A 14,358-nucleotide genomic window follows, 5' to 3' on the forward strand; every position below is an offset into this window, starting at 1 on the left:
GTACCAGCAACCTGAAGGTTCCTGGTTCAATCCCCAGCTTCTACCAACCTAGTCACGTCCGTTGTGTCCTTGAGCAAAAAGTTCTATTTTGGTTTCATCTGACCACATGACATTCTCCCAATCCTCTGCTGTATCATCCATGTATCCATTTTGGTATAAACTCAACTCGTCGTGTTTGGAGGAAGAAGAATACTGAGTTGCATCCCAAGAACACCATAACTACTATGAAGCATGGGGGTGGAAACATCATGCTTTGGGGCTGTTTTTCTGCTAAGGAGACAGGACGATTGATCCGTGTTAAGGAAAGAATGAATGGGGCCATGTATCGTGAGATTTTGAGCCAAAACCTCCTTCCATCAGTGAGAGTTTCGAACGGTTGCCCAAATACTTATTTTCAGCATAATTTACAAATAAACTCTTTAAAATTCCTACAATGTGAATTCCTGGATTTTTTTTTCACATTCTGTCTCTCACAGTTGAAGTGTACCTATGATGAAAATTACAGACCTCTGTCATCATTTTAAGTGGGAGAACTTGCACCATCGGTGGCTGACTTAATACTTTTTTGCCCCACTGTGTTTATATATATGTATATTTCTTTTTTTTTTTACCAGTAATGGGTTAGTTTTCTGCCAGTTGTTAATTGCGTGGGTTATTTATTTATTAGTTGATTGGCATTCAGAGCAGCAAATCTAGTATTTTTTAGATGCTTACTCGCTGGAATGCATCATCAAGTAATGATGTGTTTTGAATTTGCTCGTGTCGAAGAAAAATGCACAGGGTTTCTTCACTGACAGCTACTAGAAATATGCCTGGCAGGCAGAACATTGCCAAAAGACAAAATATGTAGGAGCTTGTTTCCGTTAATAAAATGTCAACTCTCAAAATAGGAGAGCGAAAGAAAAAAAACTCTTACAATCCACTTGGCAGGAAATCGCCTCGCTCGGTCTCAACAAGACCGAGCACTTCAGATTGTGTTCACTTCATACTTGATATCTGTGGATGGTCTAAGTGCTGTCAGGCGATCCGCTCTATAATCCGTCCAATTCTGCCGCACCATCACCATCATATTTTTTGTCTGTCTGAAAACTGGCACAGTACGGATTTGGAAAATGTTTTCAATAAAAATGTCTGGGAAACATTTAAGAGAAGCGAGAGCGTTGGAAGTGATTTTGAAATTCTGCAACATGCTTGGATGGCAGTCAACAAAACAACAAGACAACTCTAAGCAGGAAATGATGACAGCAGCTGGGTGACTGTGATTAACGATCAAAAGCAGTGGCGTCCACGAATGCATTAATACAGAAACAAAATATCAATCGAGGAATCTTTCATTCTTTTGTTCCGTTTGAGATTCTTTAATCCATTGGACCGTGTCTTCGCTTTCATGAATTAACGACTATTCTGGGGATCTCAGAACCGTCTGGATTCATCTGGCTTTCACGCTTCCTGCTTTTTGCATGAGTTAGTCATCAGAAAATGTGGGCGCAGACAAAAAATAGTTCCATGAGCTGAGTTTCACTTTTCTCCTTTTTACAGTCTCACACTCCCTGCAGTGCAGAATGTTGTGTTTCCATGTTATTAAATACACACGATGGCCGGGGTTTGCCTCTTTTTGTTTGTCAGTGAGCAAAATAACTCCAGATTTTACTGGTAGGTTTCCACAAAACTTTCAGGAAATGTCCAAAATTGAATTTTGCCAACAGAATAGAATGCCTTTTATTGTCAATATACACAGGTACAATGAGATTAAAAACAACTCCAGTATCAGCGCGACAGTCTACAAATATGCAAAACATAGGAAGGAAACAAAGTAAAAATAGTGCAAAAGGAGGTGCACAGTCCAGTCCTGAGAACGAATGTTTTGAATGTGTTGTTTAAATATTATACTATATACATATAAAGGCATTCAGACTGTGGGTGGAAAGTAAAAATTGCACAAAGAGACGTACTAAACTATAAAATCAGTGCCTAAAAAGGGGTAGAAAAGCGCTATACAAGTACAACCCATTTACCATGAGAGTTCACCGTTGTCATGTCTTTGTGATCATGTTCTGTTTAGTTATGTTCTGTTTTGTTTTTGGCTCCATTAGATCCTGTTGTTTGCGCACCCTGGTTTTAGTTTCCATGACTACTAATTAGTTTTCACCTGTCATGTCACGCACCTGGTTCATTTGGACTCACGCACCTGTTCTCAAGCACCACAGCACTATTTAAGCCTGTAGTTGCCAGGCAGTCAGCCTGGCGACATCACCCTCTATCACCTCATGTTATCCATGCCGATGACCCATGCTCTTTCTCGGTCCAAGTAAGTTTTTCATGCCATAGTTTGTAAGTTTTGTTTTATGTTCATAGTTCTCCCATTGTGCGAGTTTTTGTTTTTCATAGCAAAGTCTTGAACCTCCTTTGTGAGCGCCTTTCGTTTGTTCCTGTTTATAGTACAATTAAAATATGTCAACACCTTCACGTCGTGTCCGGTCCAATCGCTTTGCACCACGGGAAAAAAAAAACACACCATAGTCCACGCCTTGACAACCGTGGTTATGGCTTTAATACACACCATACACATTACCGATGTAAGACAAGGAACACGTTTTTCTTTATTTTTAATGGATTCTAATTCTAAATGTAATTGCCATTATTTAAATGTTCACCTAAGTTTGAAACAAAGGTTGCAATACTAATCGCCACATTTGGCTGTTGTGGAAGTAGCATAAATGTGTGTGTTCTCCTTTACGAATGGCAGTATGTGGGGCGAGTGACGGGAGTAACTGAGTGGGCAAGTTAGGAGAGGTAGCGCTAACATGTGCAGGAGTGTTAATAGCATGGTGGATGTCCGGTTGTGCCCTGTGGAATTTAGAAATAAAGTGACCAAGTTGTAACTAATTGACGGCTTCGTCATTCCGGCCTAAGAGCGGAGCTTTACGGACCTATTGTGAAGGGAAAGGTGTTACCCTCACAATACATCGGTCCTGGAGGGAACGTTTCCTGTGCTTTTTCCTCTGGGAGGCGACAAGCAGGAAAGGTGTTAAACAGTAATTGCGACGTGGTGCCTCCTTGTTTAAAGCGTCACCTTTATTGTTAGTTTTGAAGTCCAAATACCTCCATATTGTGCTTCACGCACCCTCTATATTAACAAGTAGAATTGCAGTTTTTTTGCAATTTTTCTTCTCCAGGTGTTATTACTTGTATGCACTTTGTGTATGCGTCTTGACACACTCAACATCATACGCCTCGGCTCTGTAGTCACCGCTGAAAGAACGGTACTGGTACTTTTTAAAGGGGGTACAGTACCGATTTCAATTGATTAATAGCGCGATACTTTATTAGTACCGATAATCCTTACAACCCCAATGCATACATATCTAAAAATTGACCCTAGTGTGTGAATGTGAGTGTGAATGTTGTCTGTCTATCTATGTTGGCCCTGTGATGAGGTGGCGACTTGTCCAGGGTGTACACCGCATTATTCACACATATATATATATATATCTATATATATATAGATATATATACATATATATGTATGTATGTATATATACTGTGTATATATATATATATATATATATATATATATATATATATATATATATATAGATGTATGTATACATACCTATATACATGTATGTATATATATATGTACATGTATGTATATATATACACACACACACACATATATATATATATATATGTGTGTGTGTGTGTATATATATACATACATATACATATATAAATACATACATGTATATAGGTATGTATACATACATCTATATATATATATATATATATGTATATGTATGTATATATATACACACACACACACACACACATATATATATATATATATATGTATACATACGTATGTATACATTACATACATATATGTAATATGTATGTATACATCTATATATACATACATATAGTATAGTGCAGGGGTGTCAAACTAATTTTCAATCGGGGTCCACATGGAGAAAAATCTACTCCCAAAGACAACTTATGATTATTTTCTTTGTTTGAAAATAAATCTGAAATTGTATAAATCTTATTATTTTTTTTTTTTACACTTATACACTATGTTACGGTTAATAGTATTCTATCTTTATTTGTCGTTATTTATATTTTCTAAATAAATTATGCAATAATGTACATCAGTCAACTCACTCGTGTTCATTTTCAACCTATCAAGATGAAAAAAAAATAGATCAAAGTCAAATTACAGTATGTTATTTATGTAGTTTGATCATTTTCCTCGACTGATGTACGAACAAATTATAATCTATAGTGGGTTTTAATTAGATAAAGGGGTATTGTAGCTGGAAGTTGTGGCAAAATACACTATTTTATATTTTTTCAGTAGTGTTCCTCAATGTTTTTGATTTCTCAAAGTTGTGTTCCAAGTATGAGGCAGGAATTGATTCCCTGCAGAGAAAGAGTAAAAAGACTGGGATGAAACTTCTCAAAAAACATCCTCCATAAAGTCTGTTTTTTGGGTAGTAGGGTAATTCCCAACAGTATTTTCTATTAGAGATTTCTCGCTATGCCACATTTAGAGAATCCTTATAAATGGTACAAAATAATGTGTGTGCCTAAAATAGTTGGGTAAGATTCGGGATTACTGTAACACTGAAAAAAAATCACACAATACCTCAAACATGTATTCTCTGAGTATTGTTTCCGCTTTCTTGTGTTATTTTTGTGAACTTGTTAGTCATACCTGGAGGGACTCCCGTGGAGATATTGGATGAGGTGACCACGCCCCGTCCAGCAGCAGTGAGCGCGGCCACCTTCAGCGTGTACATGGTTGTGGAGGTGAGGCCCGTGAGCTGGTACTGAAGCGTGGAGTTGGACAGGGCGCGCTCCTCACGCCTCGACTGCACGCCGGAAACCTCCCAGCACAGCGTGTAGCCTGTGGGACGAGGAGTAAACATTGGGTTTTAAAATGGTGCACCTGCACAACATTGTGGAGTGACAGGGACAGAAATGAAGCAAGCGTACGGGAAGGGCAGCTGCAGTCTAAATCCTTGTCCGTCCCATCACATCTTCACAGCCATGCATCACACTCCGGCACCTTCAAAGGTGTGTGTGTGTGTGTGTGTGTGTGTGTGTGTGTGTGTGTGTGTGAGTGTGTGTGTGTGTGTGTGTGTGTGTGTGTGTGTGTGTGTGTGTGTGTGTGTGTGTGCGTGCGTGAAGCCCAGGAGAGAATGTAAGGCCCCTGCCCGCTGTGAGGCAGAGGATGAAAGAATAATGCGTGAGATGCCCTTGATTGAATAAGCCCTCTCACACTCGGCTGTGTGTGAAAACCAGATGTACGGCCTTGAGTCACTTCACTGTGATCCCAAGTGTTTTAGGTGGCAGGTGAATGTGGGGTACACAGTACAGTGGAGTTAGGAGTGGAAGTGGAATTGTGCGTGTGTTTTGCACTATTGCAACCATGTGACCGGTTTTGACTTTTGTCTTCAATATGGCTACTGTTCATATAGTTTAATTAATGTTTGTCAATGTCAGAATTTGTTAAGAATTCAATGTTACAGTATTTCTATGTTGATGATATACTGCAGGTGAATCACGGTTGATTCATTATCAGAAATGGTTGAAAATTCAACATTATTTCAATGTTGTTGTGGACTTTGGACTAGCGACGGCAAATACATCAAGGCCGTGGAACAGACACACTATGGGCTTATACACACACACACACACACACACACACACACACACACATCCACAAAAAAAATATACGCCACACATACACCCCCCAGTCCCCTAATCAGATGCCCTCGACGCAAATCCCATAGGGGTGATAAATGGATGGTCAGCGCCTGAGAGCTGCGACCTACCACCATGACCTAGAACTACCTTCCCTCTGTTTCTAGATATCTCAAAATGTATGTTGTAATATATATATATGTGCTTTGCTATGGAGGTTTTTTCTCACTCCGAACTGGGCCCCCTTAGGAACCCAGTCCGGATTGTATTTTTTTACTCATCCCTCCCCAGCGTTTACCTTTTTCCCATTTTTTACGGGGCGCCTTATGCGTTCTTGTTCTGTAACCCTGTACACTGTTTGTTTGTCTAATCTTGAACAGGTTTGTGCTGAAAACAAAAGTTCCGTTGTACTTGTGTGCAATGACAATAAAGACCTACCTACCTATCAGTCCTAAACAAAACGTCTGGAGCTTCTGTTGTTGTTTTTGTCGTGCTTTTAACTGATTGGAAATGAGTGGCGAGGGCGGAATAATTAATTTATTGACAGTGCAGCATGAAAGCCAATGTGTTTACTTTGCAATTAAGTAAAAGCAGTCTCAACAGAATATAACCCGCGGAGGCACTTTCTGACGAAACATCCACATTTCAATGTCTGGCCCCTAAGCCATTGGGCTCTTAAAACTGTGGCTCTCTTCATTATGTAGTTGAATAGCTATAGGATATAAAGCCTATGCGAGATATAAATCTAGTTTACTATTCCTACTTTGTGCATACTGGAGATTCCCCGATCCTGATTATAGGATCGGATCAAGGGCCCATATTTGCCTATTTCAACTGATTGGCTAACGAGTTGCCAAACCCAGCTGTCTCCCAGGGTTAAAATGCTAAAGATTGTACTCACGTGAAAGATTCCTTCAAAATGGATGCACACTCAGCTAAACATATTCCCATTTCCATATTACTTGTTACACACTTGCACAAGTTGAATTGCCAGAACACTGACTTTACTTAAAGAACAAGCTGCATTGAATGTGTTGTCTATCAACATTGCCGAGTCACTTCTAAGATACTTTTTTTTTTTTGTCCTGTCCAGCTACTCAGGCAGATCATATTGTTGATATAGATGCCCATATCAACTGTAGATAGTTACTTTACAAAAGAGAAGTGTGCAATACTTCTCTTGTTGCCTTATTTGTATTCGACTTTATTAAATGGATTTAAATCAATATTTGGTGCAGCCGGACCGGAGAAGAAGGTAATAGAAAGAAGAAAAAAAAGGAAGCCAGAAGGGGAGATTGCGAGGACAAGCGGGGGATAAGACAGAGAGACAACAACAACAACAACAGCAAACACAACAATAACGATAACAACAACAACAGAATAACATCAGCAAATATGATAAGTACAAATATGATGGTAAAAGTGATAGCAAAGTAGCAGTCATTCAAAAAATAAAATAAAATACAGAAATGACAATGAAAATTATTACTACAAATGGAGCAATTCAAATACCAATAGAAATAGCACTATTGATAATGAATAATAACAATAATTACCTCTATTATTAACAATACGATTGTTTCAAATGCAACAATACATATTTGTAATTAATACTTCAAATACAAAAGAAAGCAGATAAATGGAGTGTAGGAAAGAGATGCCAAATATATTAACCTTGTAGATTGTTCTAGTAACAATAGCTTAAGCTTTGTCGGAGTGCCATATGCTACCCAGTTTACCCGCGGGCAACAACGTTGATATATGTTTGACAAAACGTGATTGTGGAGAGGTGGAGCCGACGGCCCGACAGCGGGGTAGGACAAAACGCGGTCCTACTCAAGATGGCGGCCAGGGGGACGGAGTGTGCGGAGGAGCGGAGAGGCGGGGCACGTATGAAGCGATGCTGCAGCAATCCGAGTCAGGTGCGTAAACCACACACCTGCTCTCAATCCCTGCATCTTTTCCTGCAGTTTAAGAAGGGAGAAGGAGGAGCGATCGGGGCAGAAGACAGAGAAGAAACACCCGCGAGAGACGACGAGAGCGACCAGAAGAAGGATGAGCCCGCGAGGAAGACAAAGCCACCGGCCACCGAAAGGCGAGCCGAGACGGGCAGCAAAGGAGGTCGCGCTGGAAATCGGCGCGACCGACTGTGACGCAACCATGTTTATTGAAATAATAGACAACTGTCAAACCTGCTACGATGCGTCTTGTATCGATGGTCCACACAAACCGCACGATGACGGCTGGAAACCTGTCACAGTGGTTAAAAGATACTAATCCCCACCATAATAATGAAAAATAAACACATTTTCTTCCACGTCCCGTTATCAAAGGAAGACTTGAAGAAAAAAAATGGCTTAGTATGCTACACACACAGAGCAGGACAGCACAAGAAGCTAAACGCTAAAGCTTCAATGTAAGGTAGGGGCGATCGATCCAGATGTCAATTGAATCAATATCAAGTATAGTATCAGTACATTAACAATACTACAAATATTAAATCAATGTTTTGTCGTTTTCCTGTTCTGAAATATTATAAAATACAATTTTGGTCATTTTTTTTTCTTGAGAAAGTTAGGAAGTAAGACTATGGGTACAGGAAGACTTAGGGGGCAAAACCCAAATGATTGGCTTCATTGGAGCCAATTGAAGGGTCGCTACTATGAATTGATTAACATGGACCCCGACTTAAACAAGTTGAAAAACTTATTCGGGTGTTACCATTTAGTGGTCAATTGTACGGAATATGTACTGTACTGTGCAATCTACTAATAAAAGTTTCAATCAATCAATCAAAAAGCTTTTGTTTAGTTATTCAGCACCAGACATTTAATTTTTTGAAAGTCTCCTAAGGAAAACTGCCAATGTATAAGAATAAAGAGAAGTACGTATACACATTAATAATCCATCCATTCATTTTCTACCACTCATTCCCTTTGGGGTCGCTGGTGCCTATATCACACATTAATAAGTAGGCTTTTATTCTAAGTTTGTACGGACATTGACAAAGTGGTCACTGCAAACTCGATCGGGTTTAACACAGCAGCCACATTTCTACGCCTTTTTTGGTTGTTTCAAGAACTGTTTGTCCCTTTATGATGAACGATCTCAGGAACTTTGTAATAACTTTTTACAAAATACTGAGAGGAAGGATTTCCACAGGCATTTTTGCTTTGCTTTCACTTGACTTCTTGCTAGGAATACTTATTTGAAACAGCAGTCACACGTGCAGCCCAGCGTTTTCAACACAGAGATTAGACGTTATCATGAAATGTGATAAAGAAAAGCCAGAGTGTGTTTCACCATTCAGGCAGTATGGGAAGCCCATAAAGACATGTACGTGTGTATGCACTGACACACAAACACCATTCTGGTCGTCAGAGGCGTTGGCCAAGACAATGTTAGAGATAAAGTCATAAGACAGGCTGCAGAGAGTGGAGATTAGTGGATGATGAATGAGCTGCAAACAATCAAGGGTTCCAAACAAGCGCGTGTCTGTGGATCCCAAGTAAGAAATAAAAGACTTAATAGTGGACACCACACAACATTCACAGCATTCAAGAAAGGATGGAAGCCTGGATGGAATGTATACTTATTCAGTAAAAAAAAAAAAAAAAAGTTCTCACCAGTGATAATGCCGTTCTTTTCTTCAGGCTCTGCCCAGCTGACTTGGACAGATGTGTCCAAGATCTTGGTAAAACTCAGTTGACGGACAGGGCCAGGTGCTGTGGAACACACACACGTCACATGTTGATGGATGGATTTTAACATGTATTGTAATCCAAAAACTTTACAATGAATTATTAACTGTAAATAGGGAATAATTTTGCCACTCAGTCTTAATTTTTTTATTCAGTACAACATCTCAATTTTGACCATAAATGCTCTAATCACAGTAAAGCGTTTATTCACCTTCGGCGGTAATGAATGGAGAGAGGCTTTGTTAATAAATCCTAAACATACATGCATACACACATGCATCTATATATATATATATATATATATATATATATATATATATATATGTATATATACATACACACACATATATGCATAGATTTATACTGGAGAAAGGCTTTATTGATAAATTGTTATATACATACATATGTACAGTGTATATATATATATATATATATATATATATATATATATATATATATATATATATATATATATATATATGTATATATATATATATATATATATACTGTACATATAAAGAAAACTTTGAACAGAACACATGAGGAGTTAGGTACCTAACAAAAAAAGGTGAAATAACTGAAAACATGTTTTTTAGTCTCGTTTCTTCAAAAAAGCCACCCTTTGCTCTGATTACTGTTATGCACACTCTTGGTATTCTCTTGATGAGCTTAAAAAGGGTTTTCACTTCACGGGTGTCATAGTGTTGATGCCTTCAGTGACGATCTACAATGTAAATATTGATGAAAATAAAGAAAACACATTGAAATGAGAAGGTGTGTCCAAACTTTTGGCCTGTACTGTACATATATACATAGACATAAATATATATGTGTGTAATAATGTGTCTATATATACATATATCTGTGTATATATTGCATATTTTACAAAAGTGAATGTTTGCAACTTGCTCAAAGTAACTTTTTTCAACCTAAAACACATACGTCTAACATCTGTGGCCTGCTTATGCAACTATAAAATAAAATTAATAAACAGAACATAAATATTTTTTCAATTGTCACACTGTCTCGTACAGATGTACACACACAGTGAACGCGCGCACGTACAGAGAGGTATTCCTAGAGAAGCAATTAATATTTTGCATTCTTGTTGTTATGATGAAATATACACTCATAAATAGCTAACGTTAGCTAGCTATATTGCATTAGATAACAACACACAAAGTGAAGATGTGGGCACATGTTCGAGTACATACGGGCGTAGTTATGTCATGTGCTTAGAGCCGAGAGTGGAATATAATGCTTACACCACATTGAAAAGTGAGCGCCCTATAGGCATCCGTGTAAAGGTTGATAACGGACCCTTTAATTGTCTAAACTTTAATATTAATGGAGAGCATGGGAACCTGCAAAGGGAAATGTAGCTCTTTTTGACTACATACTTATTTCTAAACAGGTATGTTGGACATAACAGCAGCAACAGAACCAATGTTGGAATAGCGGTAAGGAGAAAATTGCTGAGTCAGCAAAAAACACTACGACAAGGCAAACATATGAGGTCGGGACCAACAGCTGGGCAGCACACCAAACATTTTAAAGAGCATGTAGAGATAGATAAAGCTGCTGCATGCTGACCGAAAAATAAACACATATTTTAAAGTAAATACATAAATTTACATTAAATCAAACAATACAAAAAATAAATAAATAAATAAATAAAAACAAGCGCCTGTCAAGGTTGATAAAGCTGTTGGCCAAAACAATCTAAAAAAAAAAACCATACAATTGAAAAACAAATTCAATAATTGATAGATAAATAGAAATAAAAAAAATAGCAAATAAAATCAATTTTAAAAAGTGCATGCAGAGGTAGATAAAGCTGTTTATTTATTTCATCCCTACAAGCCTGTTTCATACATTTCCCTGCTCTTCAGGGGATTTTATACATTTTTATAAAACCTAATCTGACCAAATATATATTCTGCTCTACTCCGGTATTGAGCGCTGTATAACGGATAAACCGCAGAAACCTTAACCGTATATATATATATATATATATATATATATATATATATATATATATATATATATATATATATATCCATCCATCCATCCATCATCTTCCGCTTATCCGAGGTCGGGTCGCGGGGGCAGCAGCCTAAGCAGGGAAACCCAGACTTCCCTCTCTCCAGCCACTTCGTCTAGCTCTTCCCGGGGGATCCCGAGGCGTTCCCAGGCCAGCCGGGAGACATAGTCTTTCCAACGTGTCCTGGGTCTTCCCCGTGGCCTCCTACCAGCTGGACGTGCCCTAAACACATCCCTAGGGAGGCGTCCGGGTGGCATCCTGACCAGATGCCCGAAACCACCTCATCTGGCTCCTCTCGATGTGGAGGAGCAGCGGCTTTACGTTGAGCTCCTCCCGGATGGCAGAGCTTCTCACCCTATCTCTAAGGGAGAGCCCCGCCACCCGGCGGAGGAAACTCATTTCGGCCGCTTGTACCCGTGATCTTATCCTTTCGGTCATGACCCAAAGCTCATGACCATAGGTGAGGATGGGAACGTAGATCGACCGGTAAATTGAGAGCTTTGCCTTCCGGCTCAGCTCCTTCTTCACCACAACGGATCGATACAACGTCCGCATTACTGAAGACGCCGCACCGATCCGCCTGTCGATCTCACGATCCACTCTTCCCCCACTCGTGAACAAGACTCCTAGGTACTTGAACTCCTCCACTTGGGGCAGGGTCTCCTCCCCAACCCGGAGATGGCACTCCACCCTTTTCCGGGCGAGAACCATGGACTCGGACTTGGAGGTGCTGATTCTCATTCCGGTCGCTTCACACTCGGCTGCGAACCGATCCAGTGAGAGCTGAAGATCCCGGCCAGATGAAGCCATCAGGACTACATCATCTGCAAAAAGCAGAGACCTAATCCCGTGGCCACCAAACCGGAACCCCTCAACGCCTTGACTGCGCCTAGAAATTCTGTCCATAAAAGTTATGAACAGAATCGGTGACAAAGGACAGCCTTGGCGGAGTCCAACCTTCACTGGAAACGTGTCCGACTTACTGCCAGCAATGCGGACCAAGCTCTGGCACTGATCATACAGGGAGCGGACTGCCACAATAAGACATTCCGATACCCCATACTCTCTGAGCACTCCCCACAGGACTTCCCGAGGGACACGGTCGAATGCCTTCTCCAAGTCCACAAAGCACATGTAGACTGGTTGGGCAAACTCCCATGCACCCTCAAGAACCCTGCCGAGAGTATAGAGCTGGTCCACAGTTCCACGACCAGGACGAAAACCACACTGTTCCTCCTGAATCCGAGGTTCGACTATCCGGCGAAGCCTCCTCTCCAGTACACCTGAATAAACCTTACCGGGAAGGCTGAGGAGTGTGATCCCACGATAGTTGGAACACACCCTCCGGTCCCCCTTCTTAAAGAGAGGGACCACCACCCCGGTCTGCCAATCCAGAGGTACCGCCCCCGATGTCCACGCGATGCTGCAGAGTCTTGTCAACCAAGACAGCCCCACAGCATCCAGAGCCTTAAGGAACTCCGGGCGGATCTCATCCACCCCCGGGGCCTTGCCGCCGAGGAGCTTTTTAACTACCTCAGCGACCTCAGCCCCAGAAATAGGAGAGTCCACTACAGATTCCCCAGGCACCGCTTCCTCAAAGAAAGACGTGTTGGTGGGATTGAGGAGGTCTTCGAAGTATTCCCTCCACCGATCCACAACATCCGCAGTCGAAGTCAGCAGAACACCATCCGCACCATACACGGTGTTGATAGTGCACTGCTTCCCCTTCCTGAGGCGCCGTATGGTGGTCCAGAATCGCTTCGAAGCCGTCCGGAAGTCGTTTTCCATGGCTTCCCCGAACTCTTCCCATGTCCGAGTTTTTGCCTCCGCGACCGCTAAAGCTGCACACCGCTTGGCCCGTCGGTACCCGTCCACTGCCTCCGGAGTCCTATGAGCCAAAAGAACCCGATAGGACTCCTTCTTCAGCTTGACGGCATCCCTCACTGCTGGTGTCCACCAACGGGTTCTGGGATTACCGCCACGACAGGCACCAACAACCTTGCGGCCACAGCTCCAATCAGCCGCCTCGACAATAGAGGTTCGGAACATGGTCCACTCGGACTCAATGTCCCGCACCTCCCTCGTGACATGTTCAAAGTTCTCCCGGAGGTGTGAATTGAAACTCTCTCTGACAGGAGACTCTGCCAGACGTTCCCAGCAGACCCTCACAATGCGCTTGGGCCTGCCAGGTCTGTCCGGCATCCTCCCCCACCATCGCAGCCAACTCACCACCAGGTGGTGATCGGTAGAAAGCTCCGCCCCTCTCTTCACCCGAGTGTCCAAAACATAAGGCCGCAAATCCGATGACACAACTACAAAGTCGATCATGGAACTGCGGCCTAGGGTGTCCTGGTGCCAAGTGCACATATGGACACCCTTATGTTTGAACATGGTGTTTGTTATGGACAAACTGTGACGAGCACAAAAGTCCAATAACAAAACACCACTCGGGTTTAGATCCGGGCGACCATTCTTCCCAATCACGCCTCTCCAGGTTTCACTGTCGTTGCCAACATGAGCGTTGAAGTCTCCCAGTAGGACAAGGGAATCACCCGGAGGAGCACTTTCCAGTACTCCCTCGAGTGTACCCAAAAAGGGTGGGTATTCTGAACTGCTGTTTGGTGCGTAAGCACAAACAACAGTCAGGACCCGTCCCCCCACCCGAAGGCGAAGGGAAGCTACCCTCTCGTCCACTGGGTTGAACTCAAACGTACAGGCTTTGAGCCGGGGGGCAGCCAGAATTGCCACCCCAGCCCGTCGCCTCTCACTGCCGGCAACGCCAGAGTGGAAGAGGGTCCAGTCCCTCTCGAGAGAACTGGTTCCAGAGCCCTTGCTGTGCGTCGAGGTGAGTCCGACTATATCCAGCCGGAACTTCTCTACCTCGCGCACTAGCTCAGGCTCCTTCCC

The 14,358-nt window shown here is 41.7% G+C and overlaps 1 protein-coding gene across 1 annotated transcript in view; it reads right to left on the reverse strand.

Moving 5' to 3' along the window:
- The window catches only part of LOC133560173 (protein sidekick-1-like), an 849,418-nt gene that overhangs the window by 125,828 nt on the left and 709,232 nt on the right, over positions 1-14,358 (reverse strand). Inside the window, exons 20-21 of the mRNA XM_061912393.1 lie at positions 9,333-9,431; positions 4,715-4,906 (exon numbers count right to left, since the gene is read on the reverse strand). Coding sequence (XP_061768377.1) covers positions 4,715-4,906; positions 9,333-9,431 — 291 coding nt within the window. The remainder of the gene's footprint in view (positions 1-4,714; positions 4,907-9,332; positions 9,432-14,358) is intronic.

Source organism: Nerophis ophidion, linkage group LG01 (genome assembly GCF_033978795.1).
Source record: "Nerophis ophidion isolate RoL-2023_Sa linkage group LG01, RoL_Noph_v1.0, whole genome shotgun sequence".
Classification (NCBI taxonomy): Eukaryota; Metazoa; Chordata; class Actinopteri; order Syngnathiformes; family Syngnathidae; genus Nerophis; species Nerophis ophidion.